The 12,771-nt window shown below is 47.5% G+C and overlaps 1 protein-coding gene and 1 long non-coding RNA gene across 2 annotated transcripts in view; both read left to right on the top strand.

Annotated features, from left to right (window-relative positions):
- The first annotated feature begins 500 nt into the window (after positions 1-500).
- On the top strand, positions 501-1,541 carry LOC119214203 (uncharacterized). Its single transcript, XR_005119950.2, has 4 exons — positions 501-612; positions 799-812; positions 981-1,118; positions 1,409-1,541. It is a non-coding gene; the product is annotated as an uncharacterized LOC119214203 (long non-coding RNA).
- A 3,696-nt stretch (positions 1,542-5,237) lies between these two features.
- The window catches only part of igsf11 (immunoglobulin superfamily member 11), a 46,907-nt gene continuing 39,373 nt past the window's right edge, over positions 5,238-12,771 (top strand). The window contains exon 1 of the mRNA XM_037459067.2: positions 5,238-5,903. Coding sequence (XP_037314964.2) covers positions 5,843-5,903 — 61 coding nt within the window. The 5' untranslated portion in view covers positions 5,238-5,842. The remainder of the gene's footprint in view (positions 5,904-12,771) is intronic.

The following is a 12,771-nucleotide window of genomic DNA, read 5'->3' as shown; positions in this document are numbered from 1 at the left end:
AAGTACACACAACCGGCCTTCAAGTTCCAGATGCCACTTCTTGCTCTTGTGGTTATAATAAATAAACAGTTAATTCTAATATTAATTCCTAGTAGAAACAGAAAAAGAGGGTGTGGCTCCACAAAACCTGTGTGTATTTAAACAGACGGGATGTTGCTGTGAGGCCCGTTGGCATTTTGCTGTCAACAGAATATAATTACACTCGAAAAGCTGGTTGACTTTGTTTGATCTTTGTGTTTTCTTGCAATAGTGGGGGAGTTTTTTTAAAAACATTTCCTAAGTTCGCCAAATTAAAGTAATCGTTTTGCGCCATGCAAGTGAGGAAAGAGTCATTTCTTTATAGGTGACCAAACTTACTTGTATTCCTAATGCCACACCATTTCAATCATATTATTCTATATGTTATTGTACTCATGTTCACTCACAGCCTTCTATCCCTGATAAACAGTAACCCTCATTTAAATAACGCTCGAAGGGGGCGGCGGTTTGGGGGCGGGATTAGCTCACAATCACATGGTTCAGGTGTGGTTAATCCAGGTACTTAAGTTTGAGTCCGTGTGGTCGCTGTGGTTTGTGAAAGTGCACGAACAGGAGACACGATGGATCGCGCAGGTAAGCTTCATTTGACTAAATTTACTTAAGATTGACACCTTCAATGCTTTTCTTCATTGATCTTTTCAAACGTACAATATTGTGTCAGAGAGTTGTACCTTATTTATAGCTGTTCTCGTCATGTGTAAAGAGTTCTAAATTACTTATTTTCTAACCCGATTCACCTTTTCATTCTGATCCGAACAGGAAAAAAGGACAAGGTGAGTGATTTGCATGTTTGCTTCATATCTGAGGATTGAATCTAGTGATGCTGTGACATCATAAAGTTGCTTCTCTTTGAATCTTCTACCTGCATTACAACGATCACTGGACTCAAACCCCTATCGCTGTTACAAAACACAATCCATGACTTCTGGACTTTTTTCCAGGGAGAATCCAAGGGGAAGAAGGAGGACAAAGACAAGTCAAAGGAAAAGGGCAGCAAAGACAAAAAGACGGACAAGAAGGAGAAGAAGAAGGGGAAGCCTGAGGGGAAAGGCTCATCTTCGGACTCCAGCTCTGATGAGGTAATTCTTCTTCTTCTTCTTCTCACCTTACTTTAAAACCAGCGCAAAATAAGAAATGGTTCTGCAGGTAAATTCCTAAAGGTCTGTGCCTATTAAAAAAAAAAAACACCCGCAGCCATAAGGTGTGGCACAACACGCCCTCCTGTGTGCGTGTGTTGTTTTCCTCCAACGTGTGTTGCCACAACGATTCACACACTGCAGGAAGTGAACGAGCTGTGACATGTGAGATCTTCCCAATAATCGTCCCCTCTGTCCTTTTTTATTTTATTTTTTTTCCTCTGTCATTTCAGAAGTGATGTTGAGACGCGAAGGACACTCGTCTCTTACAATCAATAAACAAGAAATGTGTCGTGCTTGTGTGAACAAACCTGCTGATTCCTGGAAATAAAGGTTCTTCTGTCAAAATAAAGTTAATCACCTCACCGCAAGATCAGTGTTTTATTCATTATTAAGATTTATAACTGAAGAGTAAGAGCGATGTTTGTGATCGTAGTAGATTTTTTTTTAACCGTTGTCAGCATAAAACTCACGTAAATGTTGGAGTATTTCCGTCTGAAATGTGACGCAATAAAGTACAACGCTGTGAAAGATGGAAATACTCATGAAAAGAGAAATTACTTAAGTACAGTAGTTTTATTATAAATGTCAATTTATAAAAATGTTAGTTACTCTTTGTGAGTAAATGTGTGCTCAGACCAAGATGAACTGCTAAAGATACCGTTTACAAAGTTTACTTTAAAAAAAAAAAAAGATGAATCAATACGCAGATGACTGAAAGCAAAAAAAAAACAAAGAACAAACGATGTACAATGTCTCAATGGAGGAAAAGTAAAACTGCAAATGCAATACACACGGGTACGTTCCAGCTCCGAGTGACCCGAGGAGCCACAAAAAAACATGCCCACCTTCAGGCTTTCTCCCCCCCCCGGAGGAGCGTTGGTGTGTTTGTGTGCGTTTGTGTGTCAGGAAGAGCGGCCCAACGGCCAAAAAAAGGGGAAACTTTTCCCCATCAGGAAGCCGAGCAAAACGGCCGCCACTTTCTCAGACTTGAGGGGATTTAAGGAGGTTAATGATATATATTAATTAACTAACACGCGACATCCGGCAAAGACGACAAGCACAGGTCGGACCCCGACCACCACAAGAAGAACAATCCTCGCCTTCCTGTCCTGCCCCCCCCCCCCCCCCCCCCCCCCCCCGGAGTGCTCAGTCGGTGAAAGTGTTCCCACGTTGTGAAAATGCAGCTCAACAGGTAACACACCTCGGCAGCTGAACTAATGGCTCATCCGCAACATGTTTTACTGAGTTCTAATCCGACATGACACACTACGCCCTCCTCTGCGTGTGTGTGTGTGTGGAGGGGGGAGGAGGGGGGGATAGGTCAGATAAGGGCAGTCATGCAAGAGCTGTTGGTGACTCATGTAAAGTCAAACCTGTCATGGTTCCTCCTTCAGATATAAAAGTATTTTCGGTGTTACGGCAAAACAAAGTAAGATGCTGAATGAAGATCTCTGTTGACCCAATGGGGGGGGGGGGGGGGGGGGGGGGGCGTTAATTATGAATACCGTCATGGCTTGTCTTTCCTTCGATGTGACGGAAATGTTAATGTTCTGACAACAAAATGCACAAGTTCTTTCCTGGAGCAGAGTGTTTTCTGAGCCACAAGGTGGCAGCAATTTTCTCTCTTTTCGAGGTCAACCGTCAAAGAAGTTTCATTTGAAAAATTCCCATTTACAGAACACAAAAAATATAGGACTTTTTTTTATTGCAATTATGCCCCTTTGAAGTGTGTATACACTTTATTGCCTCGGCTTGTAAGAGTCAGCACATAAAAAGAGCGGAAGTGTATTATCAATAGAAGTTTACCCTGATGGACACAGTGCTTGAGTGGATGCAGCATAAAGGTATTTAGTGTCCTAAACAAAGCATTAACGCCGTGTACCTGAGAGCAGTGAGCTGACAGCAGAGGAGAATAACAGCATTTAGCACCGAGGATCTCTTTCTGCTCTTTTGAATCTTTTATGGTGGCGCAGAAGAAGAAGAAAAAAAAAGAAGCAGTTCCATAAAGGAATCAATAATAAATCAAGCGTGCATCTTTCTTGGACTGCTTGCTGAGGGGGAAACCCAAGTTAGCCCATCCATCATGTTTCAACCTTTATTTCATTTGAGGGAGTATTGAAGGGAGACATTAGTGGATGATTTACCACAGTGTTTTCTTACATTTATGAGATTCAAAGTGTCTATTTTCAGAAGGGCACATTTTTCACACAAAGGCGGTGGTTCATGCAGCTTCAGGCGAAAGGAAACAGCCGATATCGTTCCCACATTAAAAAACAGGTGAAGGCATCAGCACCGGGACATTAAAGACAGAGAGAGAGAGAGAAAGGAAAACCAAGGGAAACCCCTAAAACAATGTATTCATCACCAAAATAATCACTTTCTACAGATAACTGCACTCGACTTAGAACACTAAGTGAAACACTGAAGACACCAAACTCTTTCCCTCCTCTGGCACGCACAAAGTGTGCGATGGAGACGGACGCCACTGTGCCCGCCCACATGGCACCACCAGCAGCACCATCAGCAGCACCACCAGCAGCACCACCAGCAGCACCACCAGCAGCACCATCACCAGCAGCACCATCAGCAGCACCACCAGCAGCACCATCGTGAGACAGGAAGTTCATTCATTTGGGCTATATATGGACAATCGGTTCAACTTAACATGTGAAATAAAGCTGTTGCTTTTGCTGTTGAACGTTGCAATGGGCTTTTTGAAAATGTTTGTTGCCATTCTATAAACAGAACGATTAATCGGGAGAATATCTCAAAAACTGCATAAATAAAATACAAATATTTTTTATTACAGCTTTAAAAAGATCTTGGTATGTAAAATGAAACAGACGTTTAAAAAAGCCAACATTTTGTTTAAGCAAAAATAACAGAAAACAATGGCAACATATTCTATAAAATCCAACAAGATCATCCAACTTTAGCTCAAAAAGACCAAACAATTATTAAAATTTCCAGGGATCTATTTGGGCCCCAATCTCTTCATTTCGCTTTGTCTGAAGAACCAGGTTGGAGAAAAATGAATGTACCTCTTGATCTTAAGATGGTTCTCTCAGTTAAAACCTCTGTGCAGCACATGCTACACAATCACGTTCATTCATTGAGATAAAAAAAGGCACACACACAAAATCCAGGATCATTTTATTTTAATTCCCCACAGAGCAGCACTCTGCAGCATTGTTTTCTAATTATATCACACTATTGATTCACTATTGCAGCCCACCTGCTCACTGTCAAATGTTCACATGTATCTGTGCAAACCAAATCCCTGCAAATGACTCCGATCCGTCGGTCGTTCTGGAGTCGCACGCCAGGGGGGCATGAATGTCCCCCCCCCCCCCTCTCGTGCTCTCTATCTCTTTCTCTTTCTCTCGCGCACGTCTGGCGTCAGCGGTCTCCTAGCAACAGCCAGGTCCGTCTTAATCGTCCGCTGGTGAGCGCGGTGATGCCGCACAGACGCACCGCCTGCAACAGGAACACAGGTGGGTTCACCTACAAAATAAAAGCACGCTTGGTTGCAGGTGTGTTTACTGTATCCCTGGCTAATCCCTGGCTGAGCACAATGGATCCCTCCGGTTTCACTGGAGAAAAGCGGATTTATTTAAACTGCGGGCAAAACGTTGCCGATTCTGCTGATTTATTATTAAAAGTGATTGTGATTCTTTTTTTTTAATAACTTTTAGACAGATTAAAATAATGATTTCGCAAATATTATACGTCCGCTTTGTTGTTTTTTTGTTGTAGAGAAATTACTTTTTTTCGTAAAGGCGCGACGGACGGACACCGAAGGGCTTCAATAAGAACATACAACCAGTGCTAAAGCAAAAAACTCTCCACCTCTCGGAGCTATTCGCCGTGGATTTGGCTCGAGACTCCCACGTGGCCCGCGCTCGCCGCTCGGTTCAGCGCACGGCGCAGGCGCACTGCGCCTCCGCGGCACAGTGAAAAGCGCGCGCGAGGTTTCCACATCCTTCAACCTTTCCTCTTACCGCCTTGTGACAGAGCCTCGAGGGTTTTTATTTTTATTTTGAAGGAAACCCCCCCCTCCCCCCCCAAAAAATAAAAAAAATCAACAGGAAGTTGCCTCGCGTCCATCCCCGCGTGCTTTGCTCGCATCCTCCGCTGCGCCGCGGCAGAGCAGACGAGGCACCATGGAGCGCCGCGAGACGCGTGGGAGACGCGCACCGAGCCGACGGGACGAGAGACGGAGTCTCTGAGCACTTTGTAAGTCACTTTTCGGGGGACTGTCGGCGTATTTATAGTGCGCCAGCAGGTGGACCGTTGCGTCCCCTCGACCCCACCCCCCCCCACCCCCCCTTTCCCTCCACCCCTCACCCACAACCAACCACACACCCACCCACACCCCTCTCCCCCCTCCGCCTCGGAAAGCGTGGACACATTGAGCGGACAGGTCCATGAGAGACGGAGGGTGGAGCGCGCCCGTTGGATGGACGAACCCCGCGTCCGGAACATTTCTCCTCGTTGTCGGGACGTGTCGCCGGCGTGTGCTGCGTGAAAACAACAACAACAACAACACAAAACTGCTTTTTTCCCCCTCCACGTCCCGCGGCACCAGGAGGACCTGTTACTCATCTCGCGGGGATCTGTGAGCCGAGCTGAGGCTGAGAGGCGGAGGAGCGGCCGCTGAAGCCATGGTGAAGTTCCACAACTCGGACCTGTGGATAGCCTGGATGCTGCTGTTCTGCATGGAGGGTGAGTGCCGTGGAAAACTTGTGAACCCGTGCAGCCACAACAACAAAAACAACAACAACAACAACAAGCACCCTTCCCCAACAGGCAATTAACGAAAATACAAATAATGTTCTTCATAAAAACAAGAATGTGCATCATTTCTGTCCCGTTTACCTCTAAGCTCTGCTACAATTTAAAAAAAAGAGATGTATTTGGAATGAAATCGTGGCACGAGGTCAAACTCTCCATCCTAAGAGCGCGTGCATGTGCATTTGATCCCCCCCCCCCTCCTCCTCCCTAATACTGTATGTTTGGATCAGGCAGACAAATCCCTGGCGTTTTCACAAAAACTAAAGCGCCGATTTTAGGAGGACTTTTTGTCCCGGTAAGTCGTGTCATCTCCGCCGAATGTGCCCCGGAGGAGCCTGCTTTTCACAGCACGGGGAGTCACGTGACTACGTTTCGCTCTCGTTTCACGTTTTCCTTTCAACCACAGGGAGAAAAGGAGTTAAAACGAAGCGAGGCGATCAGGAAGCTCAGGAGGGGGAAACCCCCCAAAATGAAATCACAATGTAATCCTATCCTCTGAGCAGGGCACCGCACAGTTCTCTCCCCCCCCCCCCCCTTTGGTCTAGTTGTGTAGTTTGTAATCCAACAGTACAGGTATTGTAGGAGAATGTGTCACATGTTTATGTTGTGAGCTGAGGTCTACAAACAAAAACCTTCTAAATGGTATTCAGCCCGAGGCATTAACAAATAAAAATAAAACGAAAGAAAAGAGCCCGTTATTGGCGCAAGATATTAGCATGATTTATAAAAAAAATGTGAATATGATGTATCTATTGAGTAAAGATAAGTTCATTGAACTTTCTTTCGAAATCAATGTTGTGGGTTTTTTTAGAAAAATATCAAAGCAAAGAGGAAAAATTCCGACTCAGCTCACGACCTTACGAGCAAAGCTTCAAGTCTGTGACGCTCTCTGCAGAAGGAACAAAACGAGCCTGACCTCCGCCCTCAGATCTACCATGTGTTTGTTTGTTTGTGTTGCTTTGTTTGTGTTTGTTTGTCGGTTTCACAATGAAGATGGCAGCCAGCAGGTGAACTTTACATTACAAGCTCCACAGTTCAGGAGCAGAGGGCCTCAGGGGGGCCGGTTGGTGGTGGTGGTGGGGGGGTCCTGCCTGCGTCTCGCTCAAGGACACGTTGACCCGCTGGCCAATAGAAGCGGGAGAATCGAACGGCGTGACCTTCGTGGGTTAAAACGCACCCACCCGACATCGAAGGAGGCGAAGGGGGGGGGAGCGATGAGCGCGACGGGAGGGAGTCAAAGTCTGTGCACTCGCCCGTCACACATGAATATTGCATCATCCGGTAGAGTCGGGGAGGGGGAGCGGGGGGGGGGGGGGGGGGGGTCGGTCAGATGTGCAGCCTGGAAACGTTTTGAAGGGAAAGTTTGCGGGAAGTAGAAAGAACAAACAGTGGAGGCCCCTCCCAGCCCCCCACGGCGATACCAACACAGAGCGGCTCTGTGTCCGATTTAACGATTCACCCAGAACAGCCCCCCCCCCCCCCCCCCCCCCCAGGGGCCGGCAGGGACTGATCCGGGGGTCCAATCAATTTTAGTAAATTGAATCCAAGCCGAGGTGGTGGCTCTGAACTTTGTCCCTTTGTTTTGGTTGTCTGTGTGTGTGTGTGTGTGTGTGTGTGTGTGTGTGATACACACACACACACACACACCATTTGACATGTACATGCAGAGGTTTGGATTGGCCTCTAGACTCCAATCCCACTGTTGTGTGCGTTTGGAACGAAGGGTCCAGGGAGGAGGAATAAAAACAGGCAACATGGAACGTTTGTTTATTCATTTATTTTTTTAAGCTCATCGAGATTCCGGTCGATTCTCTCTCGCGTGAGCGTCCTCGCCCTTTTGGAGGACGGACCAAAGCCCCGGCATGAAGTGACCCGGCGAGCCGCGGGCCTCAGTTTGCTGAATACATTTCAATCAACACGTCCGAATATGATGGCTTTTTTCGCACCAGTTGCGGGCTGAAAATGGGTCCAACATTCAAGGTAAAAGCTGAGAAACACCTATATCACATGTGCAAATCAGCACATTTGTTTACAGCGTTTCAACTGCATTTTTTTTTTTTTTTTTCTCTTGAAGAATTACCGGATGACGGATGAAAGAAACAGACAAGAGCTTTGAATAGACGGGAACGAGGAAGTTTTAAGGAGGTTGAGAGAGCTACACGGCTCAGCTTGTAACCCCAGGCTGTCTTTAAAAAAAAAAAGAAGAAAAAAAAAAAGAAGACGTGACGCACCACGCATCCGACTTAGAGCATGCCTCTAAGTCTAAAAACCCCACTAATGCAGAATGCATATGATGGAAAATCCCGTCTGTGTCAGTTTTATCTGATAAGTAATGCCCCCCCCCCCCCCCCCCCCCCTCCCTTCTTTTTCGCCTGCTGCTAAAAAGGAGCAGCTGGAACAAGAGTGTCGGACAGATGGAACTTTCCACCTCGATTATTTTTCCCGCTAAAAATAGCTTTTCAAAAAATTAACAGACCCCTGGGACCGCTGGCAACAAAAAAAAAAGAAAAAAGAAAAGTGCAGTCGCGTGCGTGCGCTTTGAGCGACAGAAACTTCACACGGGGCGGCGGGGTCCTCAGATGATGACGGCGATGGCGGCGACGGGCGGCCATCCCGGGAGTGCGAATGAATAAATCATGGGCAGATATGTGAAGGGGGGGGGGGAGGGGAGCGTGGAGTTTCGCCCGGTCCCCCGGTCTCTTAAGCACACATTAAACTAGCAGGATCTGAGGGGCCGGCATCTGATGTGGTCACTTCGGGGGGGGGTTTGGGGCTACGAGGTTTTTTTGGGGGGGGGGGTTGGTTGTACCTTTTTCTTCTAATCAGAGCGAGGGGGAGCGTGGGCGTGCACGGAGGCCGACATGTGATCACATGTTTTGCATTTGGGTTAAATGACTAAAAAGGAAGCAGGGCTTTTTGCTCATCGGAACCAAAGCTGCTCCACGGACACTCTCCCGACCTCTTTTACACTCAGAGTCGCCGAAAACCTTTTGCTATCCGGTCAAAATTCCTTCATTTTAGGTGAACAAAGTGTCACCGCTGCGTCACTCAAGAGGCTTCCACTCTCATTTGACAACACGCGAGGCATTTCATCCGAGAGTCAACTTGCAGTCGCAGTAGCAAGTGTGTGTTGCAGTGTTTGGAGACACAGAGACATAATTGTCCTGTGGAGGCTACGTTCTCTGTGGGCTCTGTTGCAAGACCGCGGACTATGAAATAAATGCTGAAGTGCATCAAGCTTGCCTTCTTTATAATGGCTGTTGGGGGGGTCAACATCTCCTGGGTGTGAAGAATATAGAAAGTCTTCATAGTCTTCTTTTGCTAAACGAGGGTCCCTTTAGCTCCGAATATGTCTCCGAGACAAAGTGGGGCGGCTAAAACGGGCAAACACGCGGCATCGAAATGGTAGTCGACAAACGGGGGGGGGGGGGCATTTCACAGTGGCCACGTCCATTTTTTTAAAATCCAACCTCGCAGGAGAGAGAGCACAAAGCACGACTCGATTGCTGCTTGATGCAGTTAATGATCTTTGGATCGCACCGTCCGGCTTCATTTTGGCGTGATTTCGGGAAAGCGCGCGGCCACGCCTCCAACGCGCCTGTTTCCGGCATCCACCCGGTTCTGATTCCACAGACGGATCGACTTACAGTCACGACTCGCAAACGAAATCCAAAATACTCGCGTCGAGTGCGCGGTCCTCGCTGGTGAAACCACCTTAAATGGACTTTTCTTTTGCCCGTGTGTGTGTGTGTGTGTGGGGGGGGGGGGGAGGAGTGAGAAGAGCCCTGAGCTTATACATATTTGAAGCCTCCTCCTCCTGCTGCGGCACCTTGAGGACGCTCTCCTTTGCTCGGCCTGCTCTCGAGGTTTGACGGGATCTTTGGCGACAGGACTCCTCCACTTACGAGGCGCATGCAGATGTGACATTATGAAAAGGAATGAAAACGTAAAAAAAAAAAGGGGGGCTGTTGCAATTGTTCAGCTATCAATACGTTTTGGCCTGCTGCATAATGGATTGTGTAACAGTTACTTACTGTTGAGGATTGTCTCCGAGGCTCACAATGAACACAAGAGTCTCTTTCATTCCCAGCAAAGTCATGAGTGTGAGTCAGGCGTCCTGAGGGGAAGTTTGTACCCGAAACAAATTTAGGACGTCAACTTTTACTCCGTCTGCACCAGAAACTAGTTGCATATTGTTTTTTTTTGGTTTAACCGACGATGCGATAACTATGGTTTCAACGCACAAACATCCAGATCGTTGGAATTTATCAATTTAAAACCTCCTTCCAAGCGGTAATTGCTTCCTGACTCCATCTCTGATGTGAGTGAGAACAGTTGCTGCGTTGTGTGTGTGTGTGTGTGTGTGTGTGCCAGTGTGTGTCCCTCGTATTCCCCGGACAAATGCATCACCGTGACTACTCCCAAAGGACCGAGGTTTCCCGTGGACGGTAATGACCTCATCGGGCTCTCGGCCGCGTCGTTTTAATGTAAAGAGGAGAGGAAACCTTCAATGTCTTATATCACAAAAAAAACATCTCCCTTCTTCGGCCGTTGCATTTTTTCAGTGTCAGATTTCCTGACGCGAGCGAGCGAGTCATCGCTAATTTGAAATTGATCGCAAATTGATCCACGCGGCGACCGAATGAGCCTCACGGGCGCTTGATGAGCCGGCTTGCGTCACGCTGCGAGATGACGACCCGTCCCGCGACCTGTTTTTCTTTTTTTTCGGCGGTCCATCGAGTTATCTTGACCAGATAATTGAGCGGGCTCTAAAAATACACAGCGGGTAATTTCATCTGAGGAATGTGGTCGGGTTAATTGGCCGTGTTTCACGGGCCGGCTTCTCTGTGACGTTGGCTTCGGAGCATCCACAAGAAATCACTTCCCTCTGTTGGGTTTCTAGAAGCTTTTCGAAGGGGTCAGAGGTCCAGATGGAGACCTAGTCAGCATTTCCTTCTGTATCTACCGCATTTACATCTGCAAAATGCTGTTTGTTGTCCCTTTTGACGGCTGACGTGTGAAGTTTTGACCTGAAACGCGCGTCGGCTACTGGGGTGAGACGTGGAAAACAGAAGGGAACAAAGTGAAAAGGGGCGACAGATTCTCCTGCATTAAATATACCCCGGGCATAGGTAATTCATAAACTGGCTGCCGGGGGGGGGTTAGGCAGTGCCGTTGGATTTGGACCCTTTTTAATCTGGTTCAATGTTTCTACTCAAGATGTTATCAACGAGGAATACAGCCAGAGGTGAGGCTGTATGAACAGTATGTGTGCAGCTAATGGCCTTTAATGCACCACGCTCCACTGCAGCGTTACTACCTGGTTAGGGGGGAGGAGTGGGAGGCGAGCCACTGTCAGTCCAGGTGTGTCGAATGCCTCGAGGAAAGGTCCAGCATCCGTTTTTCTGTCGCTTCATTGTTATTTCCCTCCAACGTCCTTGTATTTGCTTCCATTCTGCTCCCCCCCCCCCCCCGTGTTTCCCGTTTGTGTCTTGATCCTCCCACACACAGGGAATGAGGGTGAAAAGTTCTCCCCGCTAGTTCCGTCCTCGCAGACAACGAAATGAGCATGTCAAATCTGATGCATGTGAACAGCCGAGAGGGAGAGGGTGAAAGATAGAGAGAGATAGGGAGAGAGAGGGAGAGAGAGCCCATCTGTGCATTGTTACACCTTACACAGGCACAGGTGGGTCTTTGACAAACTGGGAGATGCACAGTAGCCCAGTTGCGTGCACACACGTTCAGATGGACAGTGTGCAGTACATGCACATGGCTACCGAGACGCATGTGGGACAAACAAGCGTGGGACACGCTCATGCACAGAGACACCTGAGGCAAAAACACCACAATTTACTCATTTGCTCACAGTTTGCATGTCGACTTTTCTCCTTTTTTTTTTTTTTCTCCACATATGATCCACATGTCGGCCTCTTTGAGGGCATCCTTGAGGTTCTCGGTGCAATACAAATGAGAAGATGAGCAGTGTTTTCTCACATCCTGGGAGACCTGCTTTAAGTGGCGACCACGTAGGCGGCGTTCGTCTAAACCAGAATAATCAGGAGCCCAGATATCAAGGGGCACCATATGCTGCTGTGCCCCTTCAACTCTTGATCCATGCCTCTACTCCCTTATCTGGTTGCCCTTCCCTGACAGCCTGGAGGGGAGGGTGGGAAAAGGGGGTGGCGGGGGGAGGGGGGGGGCGCTGCAAACTGCTTTGTATTCATAATGTGCTCAATTTTCCAAATCCACAAGACCCTAGATATCTTTGCCAGACAGTCAAAGGCCAAATTTCCACACATGCACATATTCAGGAGGTACCTTCCCCTCCCACGCACAATGAGACACACACACACTCACACACACACACACACAGGCAGCCATCACCCAACGCCACCTTCACGCAGTCATACCGCCAGGGTATCGCACAGACTTAGCAGATACTGTAGAGTTGTCACAGACGCCACTGACGCGTCATGTGTCTGTGTGTGTGTGTCTGTGTGTGTGTGTGTCGGTGTGTGTTTTTGTCTGTGTGTGTGTGTGTGTGTCGGTGTCCTACTTGTCCGCCGGCCTACAGAAAGCCTTTTAAGTAGATCGCAGCCATCGGAGGAGCTTAAAATAAGGTGTAAAGATACTCACTTTGAGATGACGTCTTAAAACACCTTAACAATCCCTAACATCACAGTTGCATCGCAAAATCGTCGCAACAGTGAATGATTTGGTTATTAATAAAGTGTAGAGTGTGATTTAAAACTGTGATGATAATGATACACAACGCTTGCATGATGCAACATGATCAGCC

The sequence above is a fragment of the Pungitius pungitius genome, chromosome 3 (assembly GCF_949316345.1).
Source record: "Pungitius pungitius chromosome 3, fPunPun2.1, whole genome shotgun sequence".
Classification (NCBI taxonomy): domain Eukaryota; kingdom Metazoa; phylum Chordata; class Actinopteri; order Perciformes; family Gasterosteidae; genus Pungitius; species Pungitius pungitius.
Note: the sequence above shows the minus strand (reverse complement) of the source record. Positions and strands in the feature narration are given on the sequence as shown.